At 36.9% G+C, this 12,568-nt stretch overlaps 1 protein-coding gene across 7 annotated transcripts in view; it reads left to right on the top strand.

Moving 5' to 3' along the window:
- The window catches only part of ICA1 (islet cell autoantigen 1), a gene marked incomplete at its 3' end in the record, with an annotated part of 76,208 nt that overhangs the window by 19,795 nt on the left and 43,845 nt on the right, over positions 1 to 12,568 (top strand). For 6 of the 7 annotated variants that reach the window (XM_080386759.1, XM_080386758.1, XM_080386757.1 and 3 more), the window contains exons 4-6: positions 352 to 424; positions 2,159 to 2,282; positions 4,599 to 4,797. In XM_080386759.1, coding sequence (XP_080242885.1) covers positions 352 to 424; positions 2,159 to 2,282; positions 4,599 to 4,797 — 396 coding nt within the window. Of the gene's footprint in view, positions 1 to 351; positions 425 to 2,158; positions 2,283 to 4,598; positions 4,804 to 12,568 lie in introns of those variants that run through there. The other variant, XM_080386760.1, reaches the window with a different exon arrangement.

Genomic DNA, 12,568 nt, shown 5'->3' with positions numbered 1-12,568 from the left:
ATTTATACATCATCATGTATATCCAAAGATATCATAAAAAAAGAAAAAACAACATAAGTAGTTTGGTTAACTATCAGCTGTTCAGATTAGACCTGTTTCCAAAATTATTTTTGTCTTTAATTTCCTGTTGTAAGTTATGATTTGTCTGTCTGTAGTTTCACGGGACAACTTAATTGAAAGGAAGGCACAATTGATAAGGAAAAACTGCTTTCAAGCTGGAAAGATTACTCATTGTTCAAGAAAACAGTGATCCCTAATAATTCCTACAGAAAATTAAGCTCTTGTGTTTTGATTGTTGGTGTTTCTTGCATACACTTATGATTTTTTTTGTGTATTTTTTTGCAATATCAGCTGTTCCATTCTATTCAGAGAACGTGTATGGAGTTGCTGAAAGCAATTGAACTGTATCAGAAAAGGATTTGTTGTAAGTATGATCAAATACAGTAGTTAAAGTGATAAGGAGGTCTGCATTATGAAGTCCTCAAGTGGAAAAGTAAAAATGAAAATGAGGATCTACTAGCTTCATCCTATTTCAAAATAAAGATAACATTCCTTGCAGACAGCTAAAGGCAGACTTGCTTATTTGCTTGAAGATCTCCTATTCTTAAGTTTTATATTTGATATGCAGTGATAGGTAGCAGTAATTATGGGAGAAAGCTTGTGGTTTAGGGTAGGTTTTTTTCCATTACTTGTTTGGCTTGTTTAAATGCAGAAGTAAACCCTAACTTTGTTCTGAACTGGTTTAATTTTTTTAAAATCAGGATTGACTATGAAGAGTATTTGGTTTATTACTGGTTTTATAATTAAGCCATGCTATTACAATGAATTTTGATAATGCTCACTCAGCTGTAACAGGTGTACAGTAACTAGCGGCAGTCATTAGTGAGAGACAGAGACCTCATTTGGGAAGTTTCAAACAGCAGGTTGTATTAAATGACCTCTAAATGTTCTCTGCAATCAGTACTGTTTGATTCTCTGCCCCTGTGATTTCTGGCCTGGAAAAGAGAATCCAGCTTTGGAGACATCTTTCAATTTCCTTTTGTTAAATGTTGCCCATATTTTCTCAAGTGTTTCCTTTTTCTCTTGCCTGTCCAAAGAAAGGCAGAGAGAACGTTTCAGGATCTGGAGGTGAAATTAGAATACAGAGTAGTAGTGTATTGAGTTCAAGAAGTGTTTCAGAATAGCAGGTGAGATCTCCAACACAGACATGCATGAGGCACGTTCTACCAGAGTACGTTATGAGTCTGCATTGGATTTCACTGTCAACATTTGGAAAAATAGCAAGAGGACTTCACGAGATCTTCTGTCATTGTGTTAGGCCATTCTCCCTATTGATAATGGGAAGAAACTGGTACTATAGGAGACAACTGCTTTGGAAGACTAATAGATAAGGCCATAATGAAATATTTTTATAAGGATGTGAGAATGTGAAGACCCATGGTCTCAGTTTGGAAGTAGTCAACAATTCAATGTAAACCTACTTTTTTATTTTTCTTCATCTTTTTGTTTAGAACACAATCAGTTGATTTGAAATAGAAATATTTTGGATATTTGAGATATAAATTAAAAAACAGTGTTTTAATTGTGTAGAATGTTAAAGTTGTAAAATAATCTTGCAAAGTTATTTGAAAATGTTCTTTAAAATGAAGTACTGGATTTTTCATATGAAAAATTAATTTCTGTAGTCAAGCATGAGACATGGAGAGCAAGAGAGAAGCAAATGAATGAGCTTTGGGTAGTATAACTCAGGATTAGCTTCAGCTGAAGCATGCTACCAAAGATCAGCTGAGGAAGTCCAGGTGGTAAAACAGGATCAAAAAAAGCAACCAAACAAAACCAACCCAAGACTGTGATACTATAATCAAGATCGGGCCCTTTGTGTGATCTAACCAACCTCATTCTTCTGTTCAAGAAATAAATAGCATGTTTCTCCTGTCTTCAGACACTGAAGTTTTGTGATTCTTGCTAAGTATATCAACAAAAGTCTCAAGTGCATTGGATCTTCTGTTTACTAAATGCAGAAATTCCCTGAAATTATTTATTTTTGCTGTGCTGCTTGGATTTAGAGTGACTTAACATACTTGATGTTAGGCCAGTTTTAAAGCTGTTAGGAACCTATTAAATAACAGGTTTGCCCACTCATTTGTTTTTTTGTTAGTTCTGTCTCAGGAAGAAAATGAATTGGGGAAATTTCTTCGATCGCAAGGTTCTCAGGATAAAACAAGAGCAGGAAAAATGATGCAAGCCACAGGAAAGGCCCTCTGCTTTTCTTCCCAGCAAAGGTATATGTGTCAGAATTACTGCCTGATTTACAAAGTATGTGAGGTAGTGGTAGTTGATTCACAGTTGTCACGATTTTGCCATTTGAAATTTGTGAGGAACCGAATAATAGGAAAGTTACTATAGCAGGTTTAGTCAATAATATAGGCAATGTTACTGGCTTGTTCTGTGTAGTTTTGCCTGGTCCTGTTTTTTGTCTTATGGACCTGCTATGTCTGTGTAACTCTGTATCCCCCACCTGTGGCTGTTCAGCTCGGCAGTTCTAAAGCTGTAAAGGTGCATCTGCACGGCCTCTGTAGCAGTGAGGTTATAAAGCAGAGCAGTTAGGTCCCTCTCCTGCTTGGTGGCACTTCTCACTCTGCAGAGAAGTGTTACAGCAGGCTCATTGTGGAGGTGTCTGGGTCCTGGGAAGGACAGGTAAACAGGTATTTTTCTGGGCCATGAAGTCTCATACCTTGAGTAGAAGGAGGAGAAAGGAGAGGTCTGAATGCCTTTTTCTACTTCATCCTGACACCACTGGAGTCCCTCAGGACAAGATCCTAGATCCCCACTGAGCACAGTGGGTAGGAGCAAATCAGTAAAGGATAAGGACTCCGGAGGGACCCACATACACACAAACACATACTGTTATCCAGAGCTTTTGACTTCTCACTGTGACCCTGTGTTTGCTCAAAGAGTTTAAAAGTAACAGTACATGATGGCATTAAGGTATTATGATGCTTTTTTTAAACAATTTTTTTACTATGAAAGTTCAAAATTCACTATCATTTGCAATGGAAAATTATATTCCATGATGTTTTGCAGGATTTTTTGAGGGGGGGTTAACTATTGTGATACTTTCCAGCTTTAGCTTAATAGCTGTTTGGCTCAAAATAAAACATAGCATACAGAGCACTAGAAATTCATATGTTTATCTTGGGCTAGAGTCTGATCATTAGCACATCCAGTAACAGCCATGAGTGGGATCTTTAAAATACATGTAAGGCACCTTTGAGCAAAAGCAGTGATGGTTTGCTTCTTTATAAAGCTTAACTGTTCATAGAAATCCCAGTGTATGACGTGACTACGTAAAGTCAGTTTTCCTTTGAATGACTGGGTATTTGTAGGATGAGAAAACATGGGGGTGGAGCCACTAAGAAGTTCACATTTTATTATATCTCTTAACACATGTTTAAGGCATCTTTTTACATAAACTCACCTAAAAATAAAACTGATTGTTTGTCTCTCTTGAGCCATTCTCAAGCTCATGTTGAAACTGGGACTGCTTTTATTTGCATTGCATGCCAATAGCTAGCTCAGTAGTTGGAGATCATGAAGACACAATTTGCTAGTTACTGGAGCTGAAATTAGAAATTCTTTTATGCTTAGGAAGACCCCAAGTAGCACACTAAACTAATTCTACACTGATGTGGAACTGATTGAACCCATTCCAGTGAGGTGGCTGCTGGCAACCAAGAGGAAAGCAGAAGCAGCAGGAGGAAGCAAAGCAAAAGTTGCAGTAGTTCCGTCTAGTTTTGAGATCCCATTAGCAACTGAAGTGATGACATAGGGAAGACAACAGTGTCCCCTACTGCTTTTCCAAAGTGTAGTTGCTGGAAGAAACATGTAAGAAAATGCCTAAGTCCTTCCAAAAGACAGATGTCCTTCAAAGAAATTGTTCAGGTTCCTAAAAAACCCAACCCAAACAAAACAAAACAACCAAACAAACACCCCCCCCAACAAAACAAAACAAAAACACAAAAAAAACCCCAAAGAAAAAAAAGGCCAAATAAAACGAGGGAGGAGAAGGAAGAAAAATCAAATAATTATCTACTTGACAGGTGACTTCTTTGTTTACATTTAAAGATTGAAAGGCTAATGGAAGTGCTTATTGTGGTGCTTAACATGACAATCCTGATACATCTGTGATATGTATCCACTAATAAATCACCTCAGATACATTATTTTTTTTTTAGAGTTGTTAAATGTAACTTGTGAAGAGGAGTGGTAATGGCATACGTAGGAGCAGCTTGGCAAACTAGAATACATATATGCATTAGGAAAGGTTCCTTTTCCACTTGCATGTGTAAGTGAAAGGTCACTACTTGAACAGGAAGGTTCCAAACACAGTATTCAAGCAAAATCACACCATTCATGTGTACCCCCAACCAAGCTGTAGAGCCATCTGAACATACACTAGCACTTAAGTGAACTGTTTTGGCTGTGTATGTTTTTTTCGTTGCTGGTGAAGTGTCAGTAGTTGTATTAATCCATCTGCCGTTGTGGAACAATTTCTTTAACATGTTCCTCTCCTTCCTTTCCTTCATGCCTTTCCCCAGGTTAGCACTGCGTACTCCTTTGAGTAGATTATATCAAGAAGTGGAGACTTTCAGATATAGGGCCATCTCAGACACATGGCTGACAGTAAACCGAATGGAACAGTATCGGACTGAATACAGAGGAGCTCTACTCTGGATGAAAGATGTGTCTCAGGAGCTGGATCCAGATCTTTATAAGCAGATGGAAAAGTTCAGGAAGGTATGAAGTTTCCTGTAGCATCCTAGAAGGGGATGCCTGATGAATGACAATGAAGCATGGTTTCAGTTCTTCTGAGGAAGGCATAATTCAGCAGCACTAAGGATGCCATTTATCGTAACTAATCTTTTCTGTGTGACAGAAGTCCAGTTAATCTGATATGGAATACAGTATCCCTCACAGAGTTGCTGAAAGGAAAGATACAGTAGTAGGAAACAGCTTTTTCCAGTAGTTAACTTCAACCTAAATCTTTATAATTTAAATAATATATATTTTTAAAGAAGGTTATCTATTTTTAAGTACTTAACTGCAATACCTGAATGACTAATGGAAGAAGATACATGTGCTGCCAGCTGGGGAAGGGAAAATGTTTTTTGCAACTGAAAAGTACAGAATAACAGAAATGCTATAATATCTGCTGCTAAACTTTTGGGTGTAGTTAAAGAGCAACGTCTACAGAATTGGCTGTTGTTGGTTTTAGGGGAGGAGCTGCAAATGTGGAATTTGTTTTTAAGTTCGTCGTGCAGTTCAAGCATGACTCTTAGGCAGCTGCTAAACACTAAAACTGCTAAGAATGCATTCTCCATAAATCATCTTCATTCAGTATCACTCAAGTTTGCTAAACTCCTCCCCTCCCAAAGGGCTTCCAAAAATCACAAGTCTTAGGTGGTAGTTGCAGGTTTGCTACCAGGTGCAAGTATAGAATTTATTTGGACTGACCTGCCCTAGTCAGTTCAGGAATGCTCATGAGAACTTCACATTTGCTAGTGAGACACTAGAGCTGATTTTGTTAAAAAGACTGTAATGTTCACATTTTGCTGTTCATACATCTTGATTATTAGGAGCAGTTAGGATCCTAGGTATAAAATGCTGACTTGTGCTTGGAGTAAAGGCAGTAAAAAAAGTGTACTGGAAGTGTGTGATAATTGAAAGCAGAGGCCTAATAACAGAAATAGTATTAAAGTGTATATATGCATGTGGCTCAGAGATGGGTAATGTACAAAAGAGAAAACCCTGTTCATTGATGGTTTAAGCAGCCTGTAGCTGAAAGTGTTTGGAGATGAAAGATGCTTAATTTGGGATTTTAAAAGCTTGAATAAACCATCCTAACGGGAAAGGGCTGGCATGCATCTAGGCTTTGCCATTTTTTGTAAACTGAAGTGGTGACAATAGCAATTAAGGAAGGGATGGAAAAAATGAAACTCCAGCTAGTCATCTAATCTTTATTTAATGCTTCAGTACAGGATATTCCTGTAAGTCTTGTGGCACCAGACATATATTTTATTATGCCTTGTGGGAAATGTTCATAATGGCATGTTCTTGCAGGTAAAGTAATTGGTATGGTCTTGGCCTCAGCCAATTGCTTATGTATGTTTGATTTATTAGAAAAACACTTAAAAAATGTAATGTTAGAGTGAATAAAGCAGTACTAGTAATGGTCATACAAAACTGATTTATAGCTTTCTTGCAAAACAAATGCTATGGAAGGTATAAATTATATAAATGGCAAAGTAATTAAAATAATGTATGCTTTGTACAGTGAGCTGCTGTAATTGTTAGATGTGAATTTTTGGCCATCTTGGGTTGCTGTGCTTCAAGGTCAACAAAAATAAGATTTTTTTTAAAAACTTTTTTTTAAAGGTCTCTCAAAACTTAGTAGTAAAACTGGAAATACTAACTATTTTGGATTATTTCTAGGTCTGAAATGAGTTATATTCTGACATAAAGAAATAACGAATGTAGATTCTAAAATTCTGTAGTGTTACCTCAGTTTAAAAAAAGTAAAAATTGGAGAAAGTCTGTTTTTTGAACTGTTTTTGAACCGTACTTTCTTTGGACTGGCTGTCAACTGAAAACATTTCAGATCACACCGTAATGCAGAGAACAAAAAGCTCTAAATGTTGTAGCCAACAAAGTAAAGAAATGCCCTTGGTATACGCTTCCCTACATATCCCATCTGTGCAACAGGCATATCAAACTAGTCTTTGAAGATTTTAACACTTGTAGAAAGTAAACTTTTTTTCATTTGGAAAAAAACCCCACCCCACAACATTACAAAAATAAAATCCTCAAGCATAATGTGCCTAGATAGCTGCTGCTGAGCAAGGCACAACAGTTTGGTTTTAGTGCTTTACAAATGTAGTGGGCAAACAAAACTAATGGTGGACACATAGTCCTAAATAATTAAAGGAGTTTTATTGTCTTTGTGTTCTATCCTTTCTTGCAGATCTTAATCATGCCATAGTGTGGCAGTGTAATGCTGGGTTTTTAGGGCTTTTTTTGGATCTGTAACAACAATTTAAGAAGTCCTGCTAGTTTTGTGTTGACAAAGATGTAATTACTAGTGTAAGGTTTTTGGTTATAAAATAGTGTTTGATCTGATGCTGCATATCTAGTAATACACTGGCAAGTAGTTAATGAAGCTGATCCTCTTGGAGCACTTGAAAGTTTTCTTCATTCTTCTACTTGTAAAAATCCTATTACTTTAGTAAACATCTTTTTTATTTCGAGTAAAATGTGCTGGTTTAGTGATCTTTAATGCACCTGGTGCATCAGCAGTATTTATATCGCTTGGCTATAGGACTTTTTCAAGTATGTAGCCTTTTATAATGTAATCCTAAATGTATCTCTATGTATACAGATATGGTATTTGTTTTTGGAGACCAAAGCTAAAACAATCCAGATGGGTTTTTCATACCTTCCCTCAGAATAACTCAGGCTAAAAGATCAATGGTTAAGTCAGTATTTTCAGAGCTGATAAAATCTGAGTTAAAACATTGGCATTTTTGTAGCTCGCTTTCAAAACAATGAGGTACTTGAAAGAATTTTCTAATGCTGTTTTCAAGGCATCAGTCTAAATATGCAAGCCCCAGCAGTACTGCCACTTTCAAAGTGTCCCAGAGCACTGCAGAACAGCCTTTTTGCATTGTTTGAAGATATCCATGTGATTGTAGCTACCTGAGTCAAACCAAGGAAACAGGTGAAGTATTTGCTTTTCCCTGCAGAGTTCTATAAATGCTGTGTAACTTCATTCTTTTTTTTCCTTTTTTTTTTTTTTGCTGTTAATGGGTTTTATGCACGCTCCAGTGCTGTTCTAGATATAGAGGTCTTCCACCCCAAGTTTTGAGTTTGAAGTGTTTGCTTGAGAGAATCTAAATAGTACCTTGGCAATGCTGTGATATTGAAAAGAATTTGAGTGAGTTAATACCCCTTTACCAAATTGTTCACCACTGATGAGGTTTTTAAGGTTCTTGAATCCAGGGTGTTTTATCTGTCTGGTGACTGTACACTACAGCATGAGCTCTGCCGTGATGTAAAAATATAGAGCAAATCACCTAAGTGCTGATAGACCCCCAGTGTCCTGCCTCCAGCTCCGAAAAAATTAAGGTGTTCTATGCATTTCCTGAGAAGGGACATGCCAATATGCAGAGTGATATGCTATGATACGAGGCAACAGCCTCCCAGTGCAGCTTACAGGAACACTGAAGAGACTCTGCTGTTCAGTTTTACTTAGCTATCTCAGATGCCTATGCAGTGCAATATAGACTTTCTCATCAAATCTAGACATTACAGTGCTACCGCTAACACGTAAAAAATGGGAACTGAAAAAATTTTCATGCTGACCTTTAGGTTAACTAAGAAAAATTATGTCTGTGACATGGCAGGATATATATCTTGCTACAATGATAGAGCAAATTAATCCTTTCTGTATTTGTTTTTTGCTTCTGTCATTCTTCTGCTCCTCTGCTTCCCCTTCCGAGGCTTGAACCAAAGCTGGAGTATCGTTGTAAATACCCAGTGGCAGTGATGTGATATGTGAGACAAGCTGCGCTGCAGCAGTGTACTCAGAACTGGTTACCTGGAGGGTTGGGCTCTGTTTCTCCCTGTTGTCTAGTCATCTCTGCTTTGCCAAAGCTTCTTTCCTAGGAGTTCTGCTTCGGTATGAACCAAACAAAGCTCAGATGGGACAAAAAATAGGTTGAAGCTGTGTAATTGTAAGGAATGATGCGTGGGCTGGTTGCAGCAGAGCTTTGTAAATGCTTTGAGATTGAACTGCTTGGCATACGGTGTGTCCTGTATCTGTCTCTGTGGTACTTGGATATTACAGTAATAAATAACCTGAGTTTGTAAACAGTGTGCATTAGATGGGATACTGTCTGGAAAGAGTTGGGTTACAATCAATATATTTGCATGGGATCTGTGAGGGGAAGAAGTAGCATGGTTTGTGCTGGGCCTTCTTGTTCTTGGAAATTAGAAAGTCCCTACTCCACAGTGCAGGGCCCTGAACTACCTCAGTGGTGTTAAGGAAGGTAGAATAGATCATACCACGGAGAATTGTTGGAATATTCCTGAAAATATCCTAAATGATTATAGGACCCTTAATGCCTAGCTGTTACTTTGCATGCAGCTGTCAAGAAACTTGCAAGCTTGCAGCTGAGTTGTTTGGGCAGTTTACTTCAAGTTCTTCCTGGTTGTAGCACACTCTATACTTGAAACAAAATTATTGCCCTTAAGTGGCATTTTAAAGATAAATCTGGCAAGAGAAAAAGAAAAGCAGTGAGAAAAAAACAACTTCAACAAGAAGAACTCATAAAAATAGCTTAAACTATTGTTTTTATAAATGTCCTAACATAGGGAGTGTCTGATCTATGCAAGTTCTCTGTTAAGTATCTTTTATGAAATAAAAGTTAAAGCTTTTGTGGACAGCTGGGGAATAATGAAGTTCTAAGTAAATCCATTGATTAAAAGGTCACAAGGGAAACACTGAAGTGTATGTATTCATTGTAAAGATCTCAGCAAGCATGGGTAAGGTATATCTGCTGCAGCCTTACAGGTAATGCTGGGGAGCTACATCCCTGTTCCCTTGCTGTCCCCTTGCTGTCCCCTTGCCTGCTTGCAGTGCCTGGTATGAGTGTATTTTGGCTTATGTGATGATGCAAGGGGCTGCACCATGCTACAGCATCATCTGCTACTCACCTATTCATTAACATCAACTGCAAACAGCCCTGCAAACATGGAGGCACTGTGGAAATGTGTTGGAGCTTTTTTTGTTTGTTTTTTGTTTTGTGGTTGTTTGGTTTTATTCTCTGTTGCATTTGAAAACTCTTGGAGAGCTGAGAAAATACAAAAGCCTAAGGAAGGAGAAGAAACAAATATGATGTTGATCTTTGACTTAAGAACAGACTTGGTAGTTGCCATCCTTGTAAACTTAATTTCAGTTCCTGTTAAAAAAAAAAGAAAATTAAATCCACAGGCATTTAGAGTCTAACAAACTGAAAAGTAAGTAAACAACACAGCTTTATAAATAACATCACAGATTCTTTTTATTATTTTCCATTTTTTATCAAAGTGTTATATTAGTAGGAAGAAACTGCAAATCTGGATTGTTGCAGTATCTTATGAGCGATTACTGGAAAAATGTATTTAACTTTGCTAGAAAAATAAGATTTCTCAGGAGCTAAGAGTTGAGAATACTGGCTGAGGGACACTAAACAGAGTTTCAGAGGATCATACAATATAAAGATGGAAAATACCTTAAAGATCAACTAGACTTTTTTCCTGCCAGGGCAAAATTGTGCATTTGTAGAATATTTTCCAAGTGTTTTTCTACATCTAATAAATACAATTCAGTTGAGCATAACACTCTTAGAAGTTTTGTGGATATTGGTGATGTTCTAGTTCAATTATTAAAAAATCAACTAAAAGAAAATGTGCTAATGATAATTACATCTGCAGACAATATTGAGCTGGAAAGTTTTTTGGTTTTTCAAGCAGGAAGCTGTACCAAAGAATAATTCTGTTGGCCATTGCAGTCACAGTGGTGTAATCAATAGACTCTCAGCTGCCATAGTTACAAATAGCAGTGTAAGTGATCGATGTTAGAGCCAGCTATGGTAGTCACTGTTTACCAACTTTGGTTTTTAAAAAATTAAAAAAAAAAAGGTCATGGAGAGCAGTTGTGTCTGTTTCTTTTTAGGTGATACTTCCACATTAAATTCCAGCATTAACCTCATCTGGAAAACTTAAAGCATGTTTGCCTTTAGGTGGCAAAAATGTGGGCCTTTGCATGTGAGAGAGCAGATGATTGTTGTGCTCAGGAAATGTCAGAAAGATTTGAGTAGCATTAGTAGACCACACAGTTAGATATATGTGGCACTATAATGTGAAAAATAATGCTGCCTTTCCTAATACCTGTTAGGAATGTGAGATGGTAAAATCTATCACTTTGATAGTCTGTCGCTCTTAGTTCAAAATCTTCCCTTAAAAAAAAAAAAAAGAAAGCTACCCCCACCCCACCCCCCAGTCTGTTTGCTGATTTGGGTTGCTGCTGTGTAGTAGATGAATAGGTGAGATTCCAGGATATCCAAGATCTCGCTGGATCTTTCACTGCAAGATAGCTGCATACTCTAAAATTAGTAAGGTGGTGTCATACTGCACTCGAGATCCACATCTTAGTGTAGCAATGTGGTGTAAAGAGATAACAACATGCTCTTACAATATGATGATAAGCAACACCTACACGTATTGCTTCTTGTGACATGCCTGTGCCACCAAGAACATGTTTGATTTCATTCTGTTAGGGAATAGCAGTAAGAATGTTATTTTGTAATGGTTTTTATAATATGAAAGTATATAGGGTTGGCAATGTTAAATTTAAGGATTTATTTAGCAATTACGATAGCGAACATGAAAAAGTGCTCTTTATACACAACTGTAGTTTTTGCTTTGTCATTATTGTCTCTCCTTGGAAAAGCAAGTGGAGTTTCAGTGCTGAGCATGTTTTCTCTGTGTAGTTTCACTGTAGTGCTTTTTCCAGGTTCTCCAATGTCAAATTTGGTAACATTAAGTGGAAAAACCAAAACATTCCAAGGTACTATACATGCAAAATGCTCAAGCATTTTAAGGCAGTTGTGAAAGATGCACCTTTTTTGAAAACATGACCTTAGGTGGAAATGTTCTTCACAGTGTAGACATTTTATAGACTTTAATTACTATTTCAAGTACCATTTGTAAGAATCGGGGTAGACAATAAGAATCAATGATTTTCTGAAGCCATTTCATGTATATTAAATATCACTGATGATTGTTGCTGCGTTAAAAGCAAAGTAACAATGTGTGATGGAGATGCCCTTTTAAAAGCATAATAAGAGTATGCCACTTAAAAATAGAAACAGGCTTCTTGGAACAGCTTACATCATCTTAAGAGGTATTGCTTGTAGATCATAGTTGCTTTCACAGGTTGATGTTTGCCCTTGAGAGGCAGTTCATCATCTGTTCAGTTTTTTTTAAGGAAAGAGTCTGAGGTGAGACTTAGCAAAATGGCTGTAGGGTAGAATAAAATGAAGTGCTAGACTATGGATACAATGCATCTTCTAACCATGTAACCTAGCTGAAATAAAAAAAAGGTATAGTCAGTGGTTTAATTGTGCATTTTCAGACTTGTATTTATTTAAAGAAAAGTCAGGCAGACATATCCTAAAAATGTCTGTTTACATAAGTAGCAGAACTTGTAATGTTTCAACAGGATACAACAATATATATTCTAAAAAATCAGTGATTTAAATCAATAGTAATGTTAAGTCCAACTTTAATGTAACAGTTATTAGCCCCAGCATTAAAAAGGCACTCTCAAACATGATGTGACAAAAATCAAGCTCCAAGAATTTTTCTCGTGTCTAATTACAGAAATGTGTAAGCATTAAATGTAATACTGATTATTTTTTTTAAAAAAAGAAAGGAACAACTGAACAGTTTTCACTTAATTATTCTGCTG

This window comes from Falco punctatus (assembly GCF_963210335.1).
Source record: "Falco punctatus genome assembly, chromosome: 4".
NCBI classification, from domain to species: domain Eukaryota; kingdom Metazoa; phylum Chordata; class Aves; order Falconiformes; family Falconidae; genus Falco; species Falco punctatus.
This window is presented reverse-complemented; position numbering and strand designations above follow the sequence as displayed.